We start from the raw sequence: 23,645 nt of genomic DNA on the forward strand, positions 1-23,645 counted from the left end.
ACCTACCAACAGTTAACCATCACTTGCCAAAGTGACTCACACCAACAACACTTATTTTCTTCTTCTTCTTCTTTTCCCTTTTTTTTTTTTTTTTTTTTTTTTTTTTTTTTTTTTTAATGACAAGAAATCTCTTTTAAGATAGGGCAACTTCGTGTACTTACCTCTGTTGGGTAAGCCTCGGACTTCAAGAAATTGTTTGCACTTAAGGGGATTCGAAATGCCATAAAAACCAAGGCCCTTGCCAACAGCACTTCTCAACGACAACTCATCTTATAATTCTACAAATTCCGTACTTATATAAGAGAATTGAAAACCCATACATCCTTAAAATTGGGAGAAATATCACTATATTACAAGACCATTGATAAACTGGCTTATTTTCATTCTCCCAAACTATTGGATGGTGATACAAAGACTCTTTCCCTGATTGCTCATAAAGTAGAATAAAATGAAACGGGCATGAATTCTCAATTTTTTTTAGAGCAGAAGAATAATTATCTCAAAACACAGAATGGACAGAAAAGTTACAGATCTTATACAAGTAACTTACATGGATATTTGGTACAGGTTCAACTCCTAGAAGAAGCATATTTCTCAACAGACAAAAGGGGAGAAGGGCTAAATAGATCACAATCATGGGAAGGCTCACTTTTGCTCCTTCCTTTCCCTGGTTTGCTCCTCTGCACCTCAGGCCCCCTCTCACTGCTGGATGGGTGTCTCTTCTCTGACTCAGTGGCAGGGGTATCCTTTGGAACCTCATAAAGGGTTAGACTACTGCCTCCGCCATGAAGCAATGCCTCTTCCTGGTTTTCTGCCTTCGACTGAAAATTCTCCAGGATGTCAACAACTTGGCTCATGACAGGCCTCCCTTTCGGGTTTTGGCTAAGGCATTGGTATGCCAAATGGGCCACCTTCATTGCTGCTTTATCTGAGTACTGCCCCTCCAGCCTGGGATCTAAGATCCTCAGAAGCTTCTTGTTATGGTTCAAGAGTGGGCGGGCCCACTCGACCAAGTTGTGTTCTCGGCTGGGTCTGCTCTTGTCCAACGCTCTCCTTCCGATGAGCAACTCAAGTAGTACTACCCCAAATCCATAAACATCGCTGCGAGCCGTTAAATGCCCTGGCAAGATCAGTTTAAAACTTAGTTCATGGACTATTAAGTAGTTTCTACCACCAATCCATACCTGTTACATTGTACTGCTGTGTATGAATGTTGATTTATAATGATCAACTATTTACTTTCAAATAAGGTTTTGTTTCATTTGAGAAGAGATACAATTGTAGAGATAGAATATTTTATATTATTTTGATGCTTGGTTGTGCAAATAAAGCTGTAGAAGCGCATTTTTTTTTTCAAGGACAGAAAACAAGCCAGAAAGAAAATATCTAAATTGTTACTTTTATTAATTTTGCTTCTCACAGACCCTCTCAAGTTTTAACAATAACTTTTCAACCTTTAAGAGAAGAGCACGGAAACTATGGCATTTCCTTCCTCCTTTCCAACTTAGCAACAAAAGAACTTGGAAAATTTCAGTCAATTACAAACTGGAAAGGTCCAAATCTTTATGCAATCTGTGTTACCATTTTTCCTACTTGAAACTGATCAGCACATCTTATATCAGTTCTTCAATTCCAACTACCAATAGCAAGGTTCTAGTCGTAAGAAAAAAAATAAACAAAATCCTCCTTTGTATGGCAAAAGTGAAATTCAAAATCATAAAACAAGAAAAAAAAAAATCACTATGTAATAAAAGAATCAGCACCGTTTACTGTTAAACAAATTAAAAAACTCACCAGTCATTACATACTCAGGAGCTGCATACCCGTAAGTACCCATCACTCGTGTTGAAACATGGGTTTGATCTCCCATTGGCCCATCCTTTGCTAGGCCAAAGTCTGAAAGCTTCGCATTAAAGTCCTGCAGGTTTTTATTTCTAATTTATTCAATGGAAGCCAACCCAAAATCCTCCGGAAAATCATTCATTGCACAGGCAGATGCATGCTTATCCTTGTTTGACAAAATAGATACTAGTATTTATTTGCCCAAAAAAGGAAAAGAACAAAAAAAACTCATGACAAAAAAAGAGCATAATTTCACTTTGTGGGCCTTTCATCTTCTCTCTTGTCTATTTGCATATCAAAGTTCTCTGATTTGGAGCTTCGCTAGTGGAAGTAAGTTGAATTTTTACTAAACTCATGCTCAGAAGGCCAGATCTTAGTTTTCCAAATGGCAACTAACATATGACGTGCTTCAAGTTCATTTTATAAAAGCACTCTTCTATATATATATATATATATATATATATATATATATGCACGAGCGTGTGTATATGTGTGTCAAAGAAAAGACAACTAACCGCATCCAGCAAGATGTTTGACGTCTTGAAGTCACGATATATGACAGATCTTTCGGCACCATGAAGAAAAGCAAGTCCTTTTGCAGTGTCTAATGCAATCTTCATTCTTCTTGACCAAGTTAGTGTAGAGCCCACTCCTACAATAGGATAAAGAAACAGTAAGTAACCGAGGCTTAAATTTCTTTAAAATGTATAAATATTTTAATCAATTTATGCAGGGCATTTAAGTTTATGATTTTCAAAAGTATCCACAACTTTCCACAATCAATGGTGTGATATAGCCAAACATTACATGCAACACTATTGAGGGGCATGGATGATGGAACCAGGGAAGGAACCAGGTCTTCTTGCGGGGGCAAAATATTTGGAAAAGACACTATGCATTGCATTACTAATTTAGTTACAGTGAGTTTTTAAGAAAGAAGAACATAACTACATCAAAAAAATAAAGAAAAGTTTTATTGCTATTTCACAAGGCAATCCACAATGATGTAATGAAAGCGAGGGCAGATATAAAAGTAAACAGCCCAAACAAAAACCATCTTTATAATAAGCAACAAATAGAGCATTTCCCTAAGGGTTTTATTTAATCTCAACGAAAAAAAAAAAAAAGGAACAAAAAAGTTCATTAAAGCCATGTCACTGTAAAAGAAATTAGAAACCAAAAGTATCATTTTTCAAAATTATGCCATTCACTCATGAAGAACAATGTCAAAATCAATATCAAATAACAATATATCAATCGCAACAACAAAAGGAACAGTGAAGACAACAAGTATATATCATAGATTGTATGAAAACAGATAAATTAGGGATGGTAATTCGCCAAAAAAAAACAGATCGTAAACAATTTTAAAGGTTGGGTTGAATAACTGGTTTTAGAAGGCTGTAGAATTAAGAGAGCGTGGATATTTTTTTTTTTGATAAGTAAGAGAGCGTGGATATTTAAGTAGAACATAACTGCTTTGCTGCTTAATTCCTTTTGCAATTTTCCTCTTCATTTGCCATTGTGTTCCTCATTTCCTCTTGTTTATCCCTCTTTCTCTCTTCATAAGCTTTTTTCACTTAAGACACACCCAAGACAAATAATAAAAGACAGCCATCTGTATATAATTCAAAGAGCTGAAAAAGGGGATTGCTTATGTGTCATAATCTAATTGGTTGTTAATAACTTGATTCTAACAATTGAGACCTTACCTAAAAAGTTTTAAGGGATATTTTGCACATCTGGAAATATCTTTTTATGTGGGGCCTGCCTACCTCTAATTTTTCATGATTTTGTCAGACACTATGAAGAGGAAAAACAATTTAACTTGAGGGGAGTGGCCTCCTGTGTATCTCTTAATTAAACTAGGAGGTTTTGAGTATTTTAACTGTTTTAGGGAAAATTTGATATAGTTATTTGTTTTAAAGTTCATAGTCTACAAGCATGCAGGAAGGGCTTTAGAGCATATTTGCATGATGTAGAGTGAGTCCATATCATTTTACACAAACTGCCAACCGTGAAGACAAGTGACAGGTCAAATTATCTGTTCTACAAGTCATTCTCCGGGCCCAAGGAATAGAAGAAATGTTAAAAAAAAAAAAAACTCTTCTTTATTTTGAATTCAAAGTACCCTAGATAGTACATATCCGACAAAATCAAGTAAAATTTAGAACTAGCATATTTCCAACATGAAGCAAATCCTGGGAAAGTGCACAATTCAAGAGAAGATGCAACCAAAAAAAAAATCTTATTTATTCATCAAGCCGCATGAAATTTGATCTAGACAATGCCATCTCTACATTCTTCACATGACTAGAAGCTAGCGTGTGCAAAAGGCTTTGGTTCTAGCAGCTAAGTAGCATCACACATGCATGAGATCGTGGGCATGCAGCATAGGACATCTGACTTAGGGGTGGGCTTGGCTATGGCCGTCTGGGCAAAACTAGAGAGAGAGAGAGAGAGAGGAGTAATGAACCATGTTGAAGCATGGGTATGACAACAAAGAGAGAGATACTAGCTGACTACTGGCTGGAAAGGTAGAAAAGAGCAAAAGGATATTGTACACATGGCAGACAAAAGTTTAGTCATGAATACATGGAGACCAAGATAAAAACCAAACTAGGGCCTCCCTCTAATACTCTAGTACATATGAATTCATAATAGAACTATAAACTATATTTTAATCTTTAAGAGTAACTACACTCAAGACCTCATTCCATTATCAAGTCCTAAAAGATTCGATTGGATACTTACTTCGAAAAAGATGTCTTTCAAGGCTCCCACTTGCCATGTACTCATAAACTAACAGCCTGTGGTCATCTTCACAGCAATACCCAATGAGCTTCACAAGATTGGGGTGACGGAGCTGCCCTAAATAATTAACTTCTGTCTGCAAAATGAACAAAGATATGGTGCATACAAGCAATTAAATTTCCTCTGTACATGGAATGATCATTACTAATAACAAGCTTAGTTTCTGCCCAATGGCATAAACAAGTGATCCTAGGAGTCAATTAGCTCAGCCAGTAAAATCTCTTATCATTGTACAGAAGACTTGGGATCAAATCCTACCTACGCCAAGCCTACACCAAAGGAGAAGGTAGTTTAAAGGAAGGGAGAGGCTACTGCCATTGAGAAGCACATAAGCCCAGTGGACCTCAGTAGACAAAAAAAAAAAAGAAAAAAAAGAAAAAAAAGTGACTTCTCAAAATGACAACATGTGTCAAACGACAGTGCTTGAATGGTTCCGCTTTCCACTTTCTGTTATCAACCTAGGAATCATTGATAGAGGTATATTTGTTTAAGCAAAGTAGTAAGAAAGACCATACTACCAAGTCCCAACATTTTTTTGTTGCTTCTCTTTTCTTTTTCTTTATTTATTATTTTTCTGTTTCTGCAAGGTTATCCTCCCTACTTGTTAGATCAATATCTTTCTTGCCAACACAACTCTCGAGCACTGGCCCCCATCTGAAAAAAAAAGCCCTGCACTAAGCGTGAAGAGCTAAGCCATTAATTTGTGGGGAAGTTCATACTTTGGGTGGTTCCTTTCTTTACTAAGTCCACTTCTCAAGTCCATCAACCATTATGATTTATTGATTTCTCTCTTTGGCTAGATACCAAATCTGATATAAATTTTCTTCTAAAGCATTGTTAACTCATCTATACAAAAATTTGAAAAAGCTCATCTTTGGTAGGTTAGAAGGTTGCTAATAAGGTCAGCTGTACACTTACAGGTACATCCTCAAATAAAAGAGTAACTGATCATACTACGGTAAAACAGACCACATCATACAGCAACATAAAGTATAATGCAACTGCTCGTAAGCATTCTATGCAGTTAAATTTTTGAAGTTAGGTAGCTCTCCCTGTATTTCTAATCTAAAAAAATATGGTGGGGGGGAATACATTTACCCCTCTAACTATCAACAAATTTGCAATTCCCCCCGCAATGTTTCAATTTTTGCAATGTCCCCCCAATCTGCCATTGACGTTGCAATGTCCCATTTTGCGACCCAGATTGACAAAAATGCCCATGATAAAAAGTTAATAAAAAAAATGAAAAAAAAAAAAGACAAAAAGAAAGTAATTTTTTGTTTTTTGACAAGTAATTGACAATATCACTAAAGCGTAAGGCGCCCGTAAATACATAGGAAGTATACAAAAGAAAACACCTAAAAAAATAAAGTAAAAAAACTTTAGGAACCTTAAAAAGACCCAAAAAAAAAAAAAATCAAGAAATTGCAAAAATCAGGAAAATTCAAATTTATTATTATTTTTTTTTTATCATGGTTATTTTTGTCATTTTGGGTGCAGAAGGGGGACATTGGAAATTTGTGGTAGTTAGAGTGGGGTAAATGTATTTTCTCAAAAAAAAAAAAAAAAAAGAGAAGAAGAAAGAAAACTAACTTTTAGAAATAAACAAAATAACTTATGATTTATAAAGCTTAGTTTAAAAGTTAAAAAATGACTTGCACGCAGTTGGCAAATTTTTCTTATCTTGAATTGATGTATGCTCTTTTCATACTATCTTCTGGATCTGCATTCCAAATTGATGTATTTACCTTTCTCATTTATCTATAGTTTCTCTCTCTACTTTGATTTGTGTTCCATATAATTAATTGTTGTTTTCAAAACCAAAAAGAAAAATATAAAAGTCACATTCTCCATGTAAAGCCTCATATTGGAGTAAAATAAATAAACTGAGAGATAAGTCAAATACCAGCCATTCCCTGTCACCTTGGAACCCTTCTCGGTTAAGCTCCTTAATGGCAACTTGGGTGGTCTTGTAACCTGGCCTCACATTCTCATCAATGCCTCCTTTGTATACAATTCCAAACCCACCCTCGCCAAGAATCAAATCTGGCCGGAAACACTTTGTGGCCAACCTCATTTCCTCATATGTAAAGATATCAACATTACTATATCCAGGATTTTCACGGAGATCTTTAACATTCTTGGGAGCCAAGGGAGTGCTACTTGCACTTCTTTCTAGTGCATTTGGAGATGTAGCTGATTCATGTCCTACTTCAACCGAAAATTCACATGAGAAAAAAGAATATTGCTGAGCTAAAATCAATGATGATAGTAATTAATACTGTTTAGTTGCTTATATCAACCTCTCTCTCTCTCTCTCTCTCTCTCTCTCTCTCATGAAAATTCAGCACATTGTTATATGGAAGTGGACAATTTTTGCACAAACACTTTCAGTTGTTTTATATTTTTGGAATGGTCAAAACAGAACAAAGATATAATGAATAACTCTCTTGCTCACTGCTGTTTGAAATAACTAGTCAAATCAGATTTAAGAAAAGATAAACAACACGAACATGCAAGATTAATGGCATAAACCTCTAATTTCTGTTTCTTCAAGTATTACACATCAACATTACATTCAAAAACTGGTACAATGACTCAGAAATCTCAAGGTTAAATTGATGTCATTGTGGGGAAATCTTGAGAGGGATGTAAACAAAATATGGCAAAAATGCCACCCATTTATATTTATTTCCATTTTGACTCTCTAATTAGCGTCTTGTCCAATCATAGATCATTTATGGATCCCAGATAACCGAAGTGCCTTTAAATGGAAATAGAAGTACATCATCATCAAATATAGTTAAACAAAAGTGCATTAAAAAAATTAAACAGAGTTAATGATGCCCATAAATGTAACAAACAAATAAATGTTATTTAATTGATCTAAAAGAAATACCTTGACTCCTCTTCACATACTGCCGTTGCAGTGGATCTTGTTTTTGCAGCAGTTGTTGCTGCTGCTGCTGCTGTTGTGATTGTTTTTCTTCGATACTAAAACAAATCCCCATGAATCTCAACCTAAACCCCAACCCAGATTTACATTCATCTTCTCATTTTAAGATTCTATAAGACCCTATTTCTCTTTCTTCATCGTCATCATCGAACTCATACAGTCAAACTCGAACAATTGTTGGGTTTTTATCTTAAAACCATCGGAAATCAATGCGGGCCCCAATGTCTTTCCCACAAATGGGGTCCGTATCAGATCTGGGTGGGTCCAAATTCGAAATGGGTCACCGGAATTTCTGTGGAGAGTCGCCGGGAACAAAAAAACAAAACAATTTTTTTGTCAAAGAAAAGGACTTTGGTGAAAGCCAGCAAAGAGAGAGAGAGATTACTGAGAAAGAGGGGGATGATATGATTCCAATGGTTTAGAGCAATAGGCGCGGAAAGCGCCAATCCAAAGCACGGGCACAAGTCTAGTTGGGTTTGGGTTGCTCTTGGGCCTTCCATGCTTGTAAGTTGTAACTGGGTTAGAGTTTATTACAGAATTTGCCATTGGGTTTTACTTTCCAATCTTAGGGCTCTGTTTTTTGTTTTTTTGTCTCTTTTTTTTTTTTTCTTTTGTTTTTGGTTGTATATTCTGTTAGTGTGTCGGGTTCGAGTCAACTATATAAGTCGACTCGAACGGATCCATTTTAATTAAATGGAATAGTCCCATCAACCATCATATGACCCATTTAAATAGGTGGGCAACCCATCCAACATGCATAACCCATTTAATTAGCTGGTTGTGCTGGGTTGACCTAACCCGACTTACATAACCAGTTTAACTAACAAAATTTTCAATTATTGAATATGAAAATGTCATTTTATAGAAAAATATTGAATAATTCTTAATTATTGAATATGAAAATTAATTATGCTATTGACTATTATCTTTACAACTAAGGACAAGATTGAGGATAATTTTCTATTTTACACTTTTGGGTTCTAATTTTTTAATAGTAAATTTTATTTTTTTTAAAAAAAATAGTAATTTAAAAGGGTTATGTGGGTTACCCGTGAGTTAAACAAATTGACTCGAATTGACCCGTTTTATTAATTGTATGTAGTCGGAGTTGATCCGGTTTGACCCAAATGATATTTTATTAAATCCTAACTTACTAATTTCGTTTTAAATTTGTGTCGGAGTTTTCGTGTCGTGTCAAAAATTATCGGCCATTATGCTTTTGTTAAAGGAAGACTCGAAAATTATTGGGATGATTCCAAATTTTTATGAGAGTACATGATTCCAATGTTTTGGCTGATTAGCAATTAGTTCATTCGGTTCTAATTTTAGTAATAAGATCTTTGTGTTCGGATCGTCCTATATCAGATCTTTCAGTCTTTTATTACAAAGTCATTTATAGACTGACTTAGAATTTTATAATTGAAAAAATAATTAAGAAAAATAATTAAATTCTCAATTTAGTTAATTAGTGGTTGAATTGTCAATTCTTTTTAAACAAGCTTCGAATCTTGTACAATTTTTAAAAAAATTTCTCAAAAATACAAAATGATGATAACAAACAAAAAAAGCCAACAAAAAAAGAAAAAAGAACAAGAAAAAATCCTTTCTCTACTGCAATCAACCTGAACTCCTTGTTGACAAACTCATGCAGTTAGGGCTGTAATCGAGTCAAGTTAAGTCGAGCTTTAAGATTTTAAGACTAGCTCGTTAATGAGTCAAGTTTAAATAGTCAACCTCATCCTCGAGCCTAACTATGAAATGTGTGTTCAAGCTCGACTCGTTTAAAACTCGGGCAAGTTCGAGCTCAAGCTCGAGCTCGTTGAGAATGTCATACGAGCCGAGCCGATTTACTTGATAAGCTCGACTCAACTAGAGCTTAAGTTAGACTATTAAAATTTTTAATGTGTGATCAAAGCAAAGTTCAAGTCCAAGTTTGTAAACAACCTCTATACATTTATTAATAGCATAAATATTTAATATGTAACTATATAAAGTATATTATAAAATATAGTACATACTATAGTCTACAAGTAACAAATTAACAATATGTTATTATATATAACTAGATAGTATAAATTATGGTATATGTATAATGTGAGCAAGTAGTAAGTTTAATATATTCTATATAACTAAGTAACTATAATATAAATATAATATATAACCATTATTAACCATGTGTGATATGATATATGTGTGTTTTTATATATATATATATTGTTATATAGTTATATACTAACTATTTAATATAGTTATATTGTTATATGCTAATTAATAATAATAATTTAGTATCTTAGCTTGACATACTAAATACTATTATTAAAGTAAGCTAATTAATATGTAATACTATATTTACTTAACTAGTATACATTTATATATATTTTTTTTTATCAAAAAATGACCTATAGACTATAGTTAACTAGTATATATATATAGTTAATTACATTTACTTAGTATATGTTAATTAATTAGATAATATATTAGTTTATGAGCTAACTAGTTAGTATGTTAACTAATACATACATATATAAATATTAAGTAACATATATAACATATATTACTTAATTACTAATATACACGTTTAAATTTATATAACTCATTTTTAGTAATATATTAATATATATTTATATATATACACACAAGAGATATGAACGAGCTAACAAGTCGAACTAACAAGCTGGTCGAGCTTTAAACGAGCTGATTTCGCGAGTCCCTATCGAGTTTTATCGAGCGAGTCGAGTATGTATCACTTACTAATCGAGTTGGTTTTTACAGTAACGAGTGAATTTCTACAGTATCGAGCTTAAGTTTGGATTAGACTAAATTTAGCAGGTTGTCGAACAAATTAGTTTATTTACGGCCCTACCCATGTTACATATCATATCTTCAAAAATGAATAAAAAATAAAAATAATAATAATAAAAAGGACGAGTACGGTCTAGTAAACTTTAGATTAATTATAGTTTAAACCAAAAAAATCAGCAAGTACTAAATTTTGTCTTATTAATTTTATGAAATATTTATAAAATGTTTGTAGGGAGGGTACTTACATTACTCAATGCCGTCGAAGCTTTTGGTAAGTTCCTGGAAGATTCGCTGACCTGATGATGAATTTTATACCCTTTAGGAAAAGGCCTCCTTTCCTTTTCTGTCGGTGGTTATGGGCAAGGAGCCAAAGGAGGCATTCAAACTATGGGTTCCGCATGTGCTCCTACATTGTCCTCTCCTCAATTCGTTCCAACAAATACCTTACATATATATATATATATATATATATATATATAAATCATCTTCTCTCAACAATTTCCTCTTACGAACGTATACTAAATCTTATATTTAAAAGATGAGTAGTAAAATGATGTGGAGCTTATTTATTAAAGATGATCAAAATAATTAATCAAGAAGAATTTTATCGGTACTAATGAATAAGCTCCGCATCATTTTGATACTCATTTCTTAGTAAAAGATTTGGTATCCCTAATATTTATTAAGCTCTCGATAAGAACAATGGCGCGAAGCGAGAGAGAATGGTTCCAAAATTGGGGTTTCATGTGAGACGATATTTTTTATTTTTTATTTTTGCTTTTTTCTTTTTCATATTAAAAAGTGATGAGAATTAGAAAAATACTTACAATTTTTTTTTTTTTTTTTTTTTTTTTTTTTTTTTTTTTTTTTTTTTTTTTTTTTTTTTTTTTTTTTTTTTAAGGGAGAGCACTCTCAATAGTTTTCTTAAAAGCTGATCTCCTCTCTAAATATAGGGAAAAAAAAATACAAAAAAAATTCAAAAAGCCACATATGCATTAGATACCCTATACTTTTCATAAATATTGGGTAAGCTACATTACTACCCTATACATTGGGTATCACTTTAGTTATGTAGCGAAAGACTAAGGTAATTAATTAAAGAGCAGTGTCTTTGATTATACAATGAGAAGCGACTTCGTCTTCTATCCAAAAAGATAAAAATAAGCCCGCAGGCTAAAAGAAATATAAGACTCCGTAGAGTATTTGAAAGAGAAATCTCTGATTTGATAATAATTCAATTGAGTCTTTTTACATAATAAGCAAGCCTATTTATAGAAGATAAATACTTGTCGAGAAAGTAAACTTAATCTTAGTAGCAATATTAAACTTAATCCTAAAAAAAAATAAATAAATAAAGCAAATCTAGTCCTAGTAAATAAAGAAAATGAATAAAGGAAATAAATAAAGCAAATCTAATCCTAGTAAGTAAAAGAAATAAGTCTTAATTATAAATAAGAAAATAAAATAATATCCTAGCTTGACGATCAAGTATTTTCTTTTGTACTTCCATTGACTGAGAACAGGTAAACTTCTAATCAAATGGCTCTGCTTCAATATTATTTTTGACATCTATTCTATTTTCGTTTTCACCGAAAATATTAGTAAATTCCATCCTACATCAGACACCCCCAGTTGAAGAAAACTCACCCTCGAGTTTTCTTTGCAATATGTCACGCGCGACTCTTCCAGAAAAAGATACTCGAAAAAATCTACATAGATAGCATTAAGACACAACTTTTCCTTTATGTCTCCTTCCATAAAAATTCCTCCAAATATTTTTTCTTTGATGTCATCTTCAACTTTATTGTTTTCTTTAAAGGAATCACCATTGTTATTTATGTGGTGATCGTGATGAGCTGTGCTTGTGGTGGATATTCTTCCCCTTGTACAGACTACAGTAGTTAGAACCAATGGTTGTAGTTGCACATATTGTTTTTCTTACGGCAACTCTACTTTTTCATCGTAACTAACATTCTCTTTATATACAGGTTTCCTATTCGGAAATTCATAAATATGATTACAAACAGGTCGAACGCAACTTACATCATCGTCACTAAGATCTTCATAGATTGGTGGTCGGTTTATGAGTACAGGTCGTTGGTGACGAATAGGCCTCACTTGGATCCCATCATCATTATGGACAAGATTGTCCATGTGATTACGAATAAGACCCATGTGCATGCTCTCCATCATTTCTCACATCTGTCGCATCTCATGTTGCATCATTTGCTGGATTTGTCGGAACTCTTGGAATTTGGCTCTCTAAGGAGCCTCCTTGTCACGAACAACCTTGTTATAGAAGTTGTTACTGTAGTACAAGTTGGCCATTGAATTCAGATAATGTCAGCTCGGATAGCCTATGAATTCGGCTCTCAAAAGAGCCCTTCCCCTACAAGCAATGTTGTTGGAGAAATTTTTCACTGTCGCGCTGATTGGTCATGATTAAGATAAAGCCTATCTCTGATACCAACTGACGTAGTGGAAGACTAAGGTAATTAATCAAAGAGCATCGTCTTTGATTCTGCAAGGAGAAGCGTTTTCGTCTTCTACCAAAAAATATAAAAACAAGCCCGTAGGCTAAAAGAAGTATAAGACTCCATAGAGTATTTGAGAGAGAAGTCTCTAATTTGATAATAATTCAATTGAGTTTTTTTACATAATAAACAAGCCTATTTATAGAAAATAAATACTTGTAGAGAAAAGTAAACTTAATCATGGTAGCAATAGTAAACTTAATCATAAAAAGGAAAAAAAATAAATAAAGCAAATCTAGTTATAGTAAAGGAAACAAATAAAGCAAATATAGTCCTAGTAAATAAAGCAAATCTAGTCCTAGTAAGTAAAGGAAATAAGTCTTAATTGTAAATAAGAAAATAAAATAAAATCCTAACTTGACGATCAAGTCTTTTTTTTTTTTTTTTTTGTATTTCCATTGTCTGAGAACAGATAAACTTCTAATAAAACGGCTCTACTTCAATATTTTTTTGACATCTTTTCTACTTTTTGTTTTCACCGAAAATATTAGTAAATTTCATCCTATATCATTTAGTTTTTTCTATTCATTATTTTAACACAATATTTATCTCTCCTCTCTTTGCCTTTCATTGGAAATTGTGTTAGGATTTTGTTAAAAACGTGAAGGTATGTCGAGAACTTGCATTTTAAAAAATAAAATAAAATTAATGATACAGAAAGATAAATGAAGATATTGTAGAATGTATTTAGATAGGGAGAAAAAAAAAGGTTTTATTATCTAAATTTAGGGGAAAAAAAAAACAAAAAAAAAAAAACTCTTTAAGAGTGCTCTTACAACTCCATTTACATTTTGTTGACATGTGTCAACATGTTATTTGAGGATGTTTTAAAAAGATGGTGACTGATATAACGCGAGTCACATGCTAACACCCGTGTCAATAAATTATAAAAAAATTGTAAGCGTAACATAAATCTAAGAAAGATTGATGCTAAAAATCGTACTTTTATTTCTTCTTTAGATCCATCATTGTTTTATATATATATATATATATATTGAGGACTAGTGTCTCGTGACATTTCTAGCATTAATGATCTAAGAATAAAGATGAGGTTTCTAGAGGAGCATGTGGAGGAGACAAGGTTGGAATGGAATGCACCAAGAGAAGTCCTAGGCCCTAGCCTTTTGCGATGACGATGCCAACGCACCAACAACGAGAGATGGCACCGTTCGTTTCCTGGAGGGCGAGGCGTGCACCGCAGTGGGGCCTTAACTCGGGCTTGGTGGTTGGTGGGTGCGATAAGGGTCGCCATTTTCGTACTAATGTTGCACGTACGGATGAGGCCACGGGCCATATTGGTCCCGTCACCTTGCATGACAATGACGCTTATCCCTCAGCAAATTTTTTTTTTTTTTTTTTTTTTGGACCTTTTTGCAATTTTGTCTTTAACACATAATTAGCATTGCATAAGGGTGTGATCGAATCTAGCTCATCAAAATTTATTTTCTTTCCTTATGGCCTAAAAATCTTATTATATATCTAAACCCTAAAATTTATTTTCTTTACCAAGGGTTTGGGCCCTTGGGCCATAGCAAGCGCATTTGAAGAGAAGGCCCATAATTATTAGCCTGCCACAACCCGCATTTAGATCCAATGACCTTTGGAGGTCAACACTGTAGGCACGTGGAAGAGTGCATCAAGAGATTTTTATTTCTGCCACATAATTGTATCAGCCTACTAGGTAGGGGTGAAAAAGTAAGCAGGAAATAATTGTTTACTAATCACTAATCTTAACCCTTTTTTTACACTATTGAAAAAAATCGCTAACCACTTAATCATATATATATATATATATATTTATTTTGTCTCTACATTTTTTTTTAATTTATTTTTTATAGTAGATTGTGATGTCTTTCTACGGGATTGCAGGTCTCTTTATTAGCTCTTATTTATGGTGCATAATTTCGTGAAATGTAGACAACAATTATGAGCGATTCGATAGAAAAGAAGGAATAGTGTCTATTTTTGACCGGAAAATGCTGAGCTGCATAAATTATTTGACTTGTGCCTACTATAATCAACTAGGGGACAAATAGAGCATGGGGCAATAATTCCATATTGATCCAAACCAATCTATAACCTCTAATTTTTAATTAAATTCCAGCTAGAAGCATACAAGTACTGTAATGTGCCTCTCCATGGGTGTATGGTAACATGTACGTCAAGTCGTTTCACATGAGATTTTAAATGACCCTATATATTCAGCCAAAAAAAAAAAAAAGGAAAAAAAAAGGCTAAAATAAAATCTAAAATAAGACCACCCAAAAATATGTCCAAATTTAAAAGCGATTACACGGTGAGGTTATAACTTTCAATAAACACTAACTGACAATTATTTTATAATCGTTAATCACTTAAGGCGGACAGTTGCAGTTATAAAAATAGAATAACGCTTAAGGTGGTTATAGTTAGAAGTTAGAAGCAATAATCGCTAACCATAACCACATTTTTCACTCCTAGGGACAAGGCTGACAGGTATCCTCGAAAAGAGAATATTTGTTGTTGCCCATTTTCCACGTCAATGCACCCCCCACCCAAAGGAAATTTTGTATCGTTAGGACATTCTCTAATCAAGAAACACCATGCGTAAACAAAATTACGCGGAGAATTCTCGGCTACCTTAATAAAGGGAGCCACTGTCAGAGACGGAATTGGGGGGTGGCCATTAGGGGCCATGCCCCCCCCCCCCCCCCCTCCCCAATAGTTTAGTTGAAAAAAAAAAATTGGTTCTTAATTTGTGATGATATTCATTTTTCTATAACGTTCATAAATGGGCCAAAAATGGAAACAAGCTGGCATGTTGTAGTAATAAGATTATATATATTGTTAGAGTTTACTATATATGATGCTGGTAGCCTGGTACTATAAACGTATGATGTAGTGTAAGAAAAGTTTTATTTGGCCCAATCATATCTCTTACTAAATTATATGTAGTTTTATTAAGAGAATTAAGGTTAATTTAATCTTGCGTGTCAAGTTAATTAGAGAGCAGATTTGGTATATGTTGGACCGGTGGCCCTAATAAGATCCCATGTTGGTATATATAATCTTAATTTAAGCTATCCGTTAGAAATTCTAGCTAATTTTTGCTGTTAAAATGTGGATGAATAAACTTTTTAGAGCTTATCTGTGTTGATTGATTCTTTGTGAAACAATTTATAATTTGTGGAGAAATTAAAATTAATTAAAGTATGGGTACAGGCTGAAAAATAGAGGAGCAAATTTCTCAGCATATTTTTTTGGAGGTTCGTTCTTGAGTGCTAAGAACTTGGGAAGAGGAAGATTTTTTTTTTTTTTTTTTAAAAAAATCTTGAGAATATTGATCTTTGTAGGAGTTAGAATCTTAATGAATAAATTTTGGGTTAATAGGCGGTTCAACCACGTCGTGGAAAGCACCACTCCACCATATTGTGACTGATATTACCTGTTGAATCATTGAATGAAAGGAAATATTGGTTTGTGTTGTAAATGATGTAGTGTAGAGTTGAGAAGAAAGCTAAAAAAAAGAGAGAAGAAAGGTACTATTGTAGAAAAGATGCGTATTTTTTTTTTTTTTCAAACACACAAGAGACTCAATAAGGCGTTGAAAACTTGAAGATAAAGAGATACCAAATCCATATATTTTGTATTTATACTTTCACTACATATTTTAATTTATTTTTTGTTTGGCCACCTCCCAACCAAATGTCTCACTCCGTCCCTGGCCACTGTAGTAGGTAATCCCAAGGTTCCTCTTCACTAAATATTTCTGCCTTCCATTCTATTTTTTATCTTTGCATATTTATTGACTTAAGTATTAGAAGTGTTTCCGTCGGCACACTCAACAAGTTTCTTTGTTTATCTTCGATCCATTTTGCAGGCACCATCACCCCTTTACCGGCATGCGGTCAACTATATATATAGTTTAGTGTAAGAATTAAACAAAAGTGTATATTCTTAAACATGAGATATAAAAACAATAGCTCAAAGAGTAAAAGAAAAAAAGCAACAAGCGCGTGAGAATCAGAAACAAAAATAACATGAAAGAATGGGGACTGCTCTCTCTGTGGTGGAATTTGAAGAAGCACACAAAGTTTGAAGCATGCAACTTCGTAACCTACAAAGAAGTTAATCCACCAAATAAGAAAAAAATAACTAGAGTAGAGGATCAATATCTTCTAGTTTGTTTCAGAATAACTTTACCTAGAGTTCTTAGAATTTTAATCACTAATTTTAAATTAAATAGTTTTTATGTTATTAGTTTGATATATATTATTAAGGGAGATATAATAAATTAAGAAAAAAAATTAAATCCTTAAAAGGTGTTAAATATTAAGGTGAAAATATCCAAAAATTATAATTTAAAAATAATAATTGTGATTATAAGAACTATATGGTGGAATTACTAAGAAAATCTAGAGCATTCTTAATTTCTTATCTTAGGATCGACATCACAAACAATGGCAGAGCTACAACTTGGGTTCAAAGGGGGAAGATTACAAGATAGAGTTGAACAAAAAAATAATTAGAAAATTAAAAATATAACTAACAAAACAAATAAAAATTTTCAACAAAATTTAATTATTGCTTAAAACATATAAACATAATTTGTAATTTATTTTCTTCTTAAACAATGATTTATTGGCAGATTCGCTAAATTTATATAAGGGGCGCAATTGTTTTCCAGGTGGGCAACCAAACATTTAAAGTATTGCTTTAGTAAGTTTTAGGCGAGCCAAAGTGGGGATTTGCTCATCTCGCTTTACCCTGACTACGCCCCTGATCACAAAACACAATTAGTTCAGTTTGTTAAAATTTTTGTTTTCGGCTCTCAAAATAAAAACATTAAAAAAAAATAAAATTACAAACATAGCCATTATTCCTGAAAATTTTGATTTGTTCTCATTGAAAAACATTTTTGAAAATGAAAATTTCTCTTTAGTTTTTTAAAAGTTATAATTAACAAAACTGGTAGAGAGATTACCAACTCACTCAATCTCATTTTTTATTTTTTGTGCAGTTGGGCTTAAACCATTCAAAACCCAAACCGATCAGACACGTAAAGATCCGACCCGATAGTGCCAAACCCAAATATAGTCTCTGATCCATACTATCAAACTATGAACCTCAATATTCACTACCGATTCATTTTTACCCACTCGGAGTATCCGTTTTAATCTTCTGCAATGGCCGACGAAGCGAACAGAGCAGTAAGTTTTTGCGACTTTTCTTGCATTTTCGTTCCAATTTGCCCAGCAACCAAACGGGCCCTTAACGTTATTAGCTGAATGAATTTCTAATGGGTCTTGTGGGAATCATAGGCTTTTCTAGAGATTCAAGGTCGTATGATTGAGATCACTGGAAAACTGAAGCAGGTCAGTCTGCTATTGATTCATATTTTTGTTTTTTCTAGTTTTAATTGCAACATAAAGTTTGGTTCTTTCGTGTTAAATCATGATATTTGTGAATTTTTTTTTTTTTTAAAAAAAAAATAAATAATCGAACTTTGATTAAAAGCACAAAACCTTTTGTGCAACCAGCTACACAGGAAGTATAAAAAAAGAAATAATGGCAAACTAGGATAGTTAAAGGCAACTGTCGTCCTAAGGTAAGAAGTATCTAAGAAAATAGACTTTATCTGCACCATTCTCCTTTCGCGATCCTTAAAACTTTTATAATTTATTTTCCTTCAAAGACACCATAAGAGGCATGGCGACACCATCTTCCACACTGCTGCACTCTGAGGATTGTGAAATGATTCTTTCAATTTATAGTTGAACTTGCTATTTCATTATGCTATATATTGATCCTATTTTTTTGTTTGTTTTTTCTTTTGGTTTATTATTTGGGATTTTGGTTTAGTTGCAAACTAAAATATGGATTATGTGTAATAAAACAATAAACAAGAATATAACAATTCAAGCCAGTAACAACTTGTGCAGCTCTGCATTTCTTTATTTGATTTTTTTTTTTTTTTTTTGGGGTAATTTCAACTCTTGCTAGTTGTTGTTGTAGCTATTACTATTGTTATAGTTATGGCTTAAGAAAAAGAACATTCATGGGCATTGCTTGATTAGCATTTTGGAAGTATCTTTGTTTCAGTCGAGTGATGAACAAAAGATACCATTAGTTTTGATTGTCTTGGAATGAGAAAAATGTTTCCTTCCTGATTTTTGAATTTTCATCCTTTGTTCTTAATGTGGAACATTTGGAGAGAAATGAATTGTCTCAATTTTAAGGATTGCGAGACCCCTGTGCTTTCTTTATTTTCAATTTTCTGAGATCTCTCTTAGATTAGACTGTAGTCTATGTTCTTTCTTCCTCCTTTTTGAATCTTTTAGACCTTGTAAACTTTTTAGATTTTAGCAACCTTTAATGTGGTTGTCTCTTTTACATTTCGTTTACGAGGGCTGTGCCAGTTTTCTTTTCAATAAAATTATTACTTTTAAAAAAAAAAATCCTGTGTCTTCTACCTCTAGTAATTTAACTTTTATAGTTCCACTTTAATCTTGCTCTTTCTTTGCCATGACCACTTCTGTTATTGGTGGAATTTGTTCTTATTGCCTCTTTTTGTGTTGATCGGCTTGAAAGGTGGCATCTTCTTGCAATACCAGATAAGGTCTAAATTAGATCTAAGTTCTTGCTGCATAAAAATTCTTATCATGGATAATCTTAAGAAGAGAAAGTGGGCGATTGTGGGGCAGTACTATATGTTTAAGAGTTGCGGTGGGATTGTAAACCATCTTCTTGTTCATTGGTTGGTGGCTATAGAAGAATGATTTCTTGTGTTTTCTCTTTTTGGGGTTGTGTAGGTTATGTCAATTATGATTGTTGAAATTTTGGCTTGTTGGGACAAGAGAGCTTGTAGGGATAGAGGTAGTATTTTCTGGAGGATGGTACCATTATGCCTCTTGTGGTGCTTATGGAGAGACAAATGCTCACACTCTTGACGATCATAAAAACACTGCAGCGGGTTTGAAGTTGTTATAAGATCACTTTTCAATTAAATGGCTGCAACTGTTGCTTTATCTCTTGTCTAATTGAATCTCTAGGTGTACGAAATGTCAGATATTAGGCTTTGTTTGTCTTTTATGTACTAAAGTTGTCTTTTTGCCTTTTTTTTTTTTTTTTTGTTTGATAATTGTTGCTTGATTAAAATAACCAAAAAGAAGAAGAAGTAGTTTTCCTGATAGGAATTTTTGGCAAGCAAATGTTATGGCAAAAGTAGTTTTTGGTTGACAGTGGTGTGGCTTACAATCCTCAAGATAGATATTCTTAGAAAGTGGAAGAAGGTTATAGTTTTTTTTTTGATAAGTAATAAGCCAATCTCATTAAAAGCGTGAGGCGCCCCTTAGTACACTGGGAGTATAAAAAAGGAAACGCCTAATAAGAGAAACAAGTAAGAAAATAGTTAACTAGTGCTGTTTGTGTAAATCAGGCGCGTGACCATGGGTCATCTTATTATCTTCTGCCCCATTGCAAGAAGACTATGGTCACTTGTCTTTTTGTTGTTTGCATTTATTTGGGTTATGTGTAGGTTGGCTGTGGATTTTTGTTGGAGAGAAATGCTATGAATGTCTGATAGCACTAAGCTTTTAGTAATTAAGTTGAAATTATTTTTATGATTGCTTGTTGATAGGATGAAGACAACTAGTGGCTTCTCTTTACTTTCTCATGTGGAGATTTTGGATCTTTGTAACTTTAGAAATTATCTTCTCTTCTGGTTTCTAAGGGTTCCTCTTGTATACTTGCCTTGTTCTAGTGTTTCCCTCTATGTGTTTCTCTGAAAAAAAATTATTACTTACCATTAAAGGACTTTGAACTGAAGTTGGTTATTGCGTCTTTCAGGTACAGAACCAGATGCGAAACAAGGAGGGAGAAAAAAAGCGTGCCTTTCTAACATTGGAGGAGCTGCGACAATTGTCTGATGATACAAATACCTACAAATCTATAGGTATTTAAAGAAAACCATAATCTTATGTTGGCATATAATGCCCATGCTAGTTTTGTATAAGTACGTAGTAGGTCAAAGTGCCTCAAGGGCTAAAATGATAAATGCTTTCTTCAGTTTTAGAAACTGAAAGCATCAAAAAGTTTTAAAAACTGAATCCCTATCTCTATAGAGTTTTGTAAAGTGGCTGTCATTTTTTTTTTTTTTTGAATCATTAACAACAGTCATCTGGAGTTTTAGTTTTATTACTGCTACTTTGGGCAACCTATTCCCAATGTGACATTTATTTATTTTTGTTTTGCAGGGAGAACGTGAGTTTTCAATAATCTATTTGAGCATGTGAAAAGTTCACAGAATTCTTGATTTAGGGGCTGCCATATTATAGATGACAGATCAAGGATTTAAATTCAGTCTGGACTGGCCAGAGAGGCCGGATGAACTGCCGGCGGGCTTGATCCATTCCAGTCATGCCCATCTATTCATTTTGGTCTATGAACCAGATTAGGATGATGTCAATCATGGTCCAGCCATTGACCTGTTTGACCTGGGCTGGGGTCCCAGCACTCATTGGCCCAATTCAATTGATTGTTCATTTGGAAAAAAAATAAAAGAAGGCTTCATGAAAGTATTAGGGTGTGGGAATTACCACCCATTACTTTCTGTTAGTTGTGGTACAATCAGTATTATTATCTAATATTAATTACATTTGGAAACCTTTTGCTGTAAATACAAAAGTTATTTATGAACCATATTTATGCTTACATGTTAACAATCATATGGAACACATTTATGTATATAGTATTAAACAAAATTGCATATAGATATTATTCAGGGATATACTAAGATGGGTGGTACCCTATGAAGATTGATATGATTTCACCCACTTTTTCACCCAATGGTGAGTTTTTGTTTATAATCTATACCATCAATAGCGTCACTTGTGTGAGAGATAATAAAGTTAAAATGAAAAATTAGATGCATCCTTTCACTAAAAAATGCTTCTTGTTTTTTGATTCATACATGCATTATGATACACTAAAAATCTAAGTAAAGATGTGTGTGTGTGTGTATATATATATTTACTTCACTAATTGAAGCAGAATTTTGAATCTGTCAAGCTTGATAGTTTATAGATTTATTTGAATGGATTACATGTGATTATATTTTTTATTTTTAATTAAATATCTATGACTGGTGCAATCATGGTCAGCCCGGTGGTTGAACCTCTGACCCTAGAGCCTTTTCACTTAGCTGGTTTCTAAAACATTGTGATGTACTCTGATGAATCTCTTTCTCTGTCTCTCTGATGGTGGCCAGGTTTGTGTTAGAACCCAAGTCAGTTTTAATGAATGAACAGGAACAAAAGCTGAAGGATAGCGAAACTGCAATTGCCTCATTACAGGTGCATTATCCTTTTCATTCCCCCCCGTGCAGAATCCTCTTCTTTCTGCACTATTTTCTAGACTCCACCTTCTTTTGTTTGTTTGTGTTTTCATCTTTGATATTCTTTTGGCCAATATGTATTTTTCCAAAGACCTTCTACAGAGAAATTACTAGTGAAACTATATAGCGATTCACAATCTTATTTTTTTTTTTGTCTTCTTAAATTATTTGTGGATCCCCATCTAAAATCCTCCTGAGAAGAAGAAAGAAAGAAAGAATGAGTTCTAGATCAATCCCTGCTAATGTTTTTTTTTAAAAAAAAATAATGTCCATCTGGAAGGTTTAGTTTTGTAGTAGCAATTTGTTTCTTGTTTTTCAGTGCACAAATTTGGATTGGAGGATCATAATAATGAATCATCATATACCCCGTTTCATTTGGTCTACAACGTTAATTTTTCAATATTCTATTTTTTTTCAATTTTGACCTGAGTTTGGCTTAAAGTTTATTGTTTAATAGATGTTTTGCCCTTTATTTTTATAAAATTGAAACCTCTGATTTTATTTTCCATAATGAAAGATCTAATTTTTATTCAGTTGAATTTATCTAAAAGATTCAGAAATTGTAAGACCATGATTGCCTAGTGTGCTTAAGCAATCTTAAATGATTAACAATCAGGTATGAAGTAAAGTAGACGGGCTAATGACAAAGTTATTGAATTGTTGCTCTAGGAGTGATCTCCATAAAAAAGTCACCAAGTTTATGGATGAGTTACAAGATTATTTAGTATAATGAGGAGTAACAAATAGAAGAGTTTATAGTGAGAAGATTTGCAGGAAAATGTTACATGTTGGTTTTCGATCTTAGGATTGTGTAGATTATTTACTGCCATGGCAATTAACTACTGTTAAAGGTTTTGAACGAGTCAAAATGAACCAATCTTTTCCCATACTTGTTTGGTCTTTAGCTGTGCCTGGCCAACCTCGCTTAAGTTCTGTCGCTAATCATCATTCTTTTGAAAGACAATATACTGATTTTCTCTCATTCTTCTGAAATTTTGGTGCAAATATTTTCTGTTGTTGGGCTGACAGACATCAAAGGAATATTTAGAAAAGCAGCTGGTAGAGGTGGAGAACAACCTTAAGGAGCTCTTGGAGCAAGATCCGGGTCTTGCTCGTCAGATAATGTCCATGACTGTAATGTAAATCATCCATTTCTTAGAATTTCTGCTGTGTGCTTTACATTCCTCCCATAAGTCTTTATTGAAACCTGAAACGTCAAATGGTAGGCCTATTATCCACACATTATTGCCTTTTTGCTTTGCCGTTTCCGACACTTGGCTATGTGAAATGGTAATGATTTATTTTATGGTTCAGATTAGATTTC

At 33.3% G+C, this 23,645-nt stretch overlaps 2 protein-coding genes across 3 annotated transcripts; one reads left to right on the top strand and one right to left on the bottom strand.

Annotated features, from left to right (window-relative positions):
* Nucleotides 1-439: 439 nt before the first annotated feature.
* On the bottom strand, nucleotides 440-8,043 carry LOC133865745 (probable serine/threonine-protein kinase PBL17). 2 transcript variants are annotated; one of them, XM_062302203.1, is made up of 6 exons: nucleotides 7,556-8,043; nucleotides 6,563-6,867; nucleotides 4,597-4,732; nucleotides 2,358-2,494; nucleotides 1,795-1,918; nucleotides 440-1,120 (listed from the first exon to the last, which is right to left on the bottom strand). In XM_062302203.1, the coding sequence occupies exons 1-6, from the start codon at nucleotides 7,665-7,667 to the stop codon at nucleotides 570-572; spliced, it is 1,365 nt and encodes a 454-aa protein (XP_062158187.1). In that variant the 5' UTR covers nucleotides 7,668-8,043; the 3' UTR covers nucleotides 440-569. The 2 variants fall into 2 exon arrangements, with proteins under 2 accessions (XP_062158187.1, XP_062158188.1); XM_062302204.1 differs by having other exon boundaries at nucleotides 6,563-6,864; nucleotides 7,556-8,042.
* A 9,980-nt stretch (nucleotides 8,044-18,023) lies between these two features.
* LOC133866752 (prefoldin subunit 1-like) lies at nucleotides 18,024-23,634 on the top strand. Its single transcript, XM_062303382.1, has 6 exons — nucleotides 18,024-18,137; nucleotides 18,249-18,302; nucleotides 20,776-20,881; nucleotides 21,183-21,189; nucleotides 22,196-22,280; nucleotides 23,351-23,634. Exons 1-6 carry the CDS (start codon nucleotides 18,114-18,116, stop codon nucleotides 23,462-23,464), a joined length of 390 nt encoding a protein of 129 aa, XP_062159366.1. The 5' UTR covers nucleotides 18,024-18,113; the 3' UTR covers nucleotides 23,465-23,634.
* The last annotated feature ends 11 nt before the right edge of the window (nucleotides 23,635-23,645 follow it).

Source organism: Alnus glutinosa, chromosome 4 (assembly GCF_958979055.1).
Source record: "Alnus glutinosa chromosome 4, dhAlnGlut1.1, whole genome shotgun sequence".
NCBI lineage: Eukaryota > Viridiplantae > Streptophyta > Magnoliopsida > Fagales > Betulaceae > Alnus > Alnus glutinosa.

Coding starts and splice junctions, on each gene's coding strand:
- LOC133865745 (XM_062302203.1), bottom strand. CDS start 7,667: ATGGGGATTTGTTTTAGTATCGAAGAAAAACAATCACAACAGCAGCAG. Junction 4,733..6,562: donor AAGGTGACAGGGAATGGCTG/GTATTTGACTTA, acceptor TTCATTTTGCAG/ACAGAAGTTAATTATTTAGG. Junction 1,919..2,357: donor CAAACATCTTGCTGGATGCG/GTTAGTTGTCTT, acceptor AAAAACCTGCAG/GACTTTAATGCGAAGCTTTC.
- LOC133866752 (XM_062303382.1), top strand. CDS start 18,114: ATGGCCGACGAAGCGAACAGAGCA. Junction 18,303..20,775: donor TCACTGGAAAACTGAAGCAG/GTCAGTCTGCTA, acceptor TGCGTCTTTCAG/GTACAGAACCAGATGCGAAA. Junction 22,281..23,350: donor CTGCAATTGCCTCATTACAG/GTGCATTATCCT, acceptor TTGGGCTGACAG/ACATCAAAGGAATATTTAGA.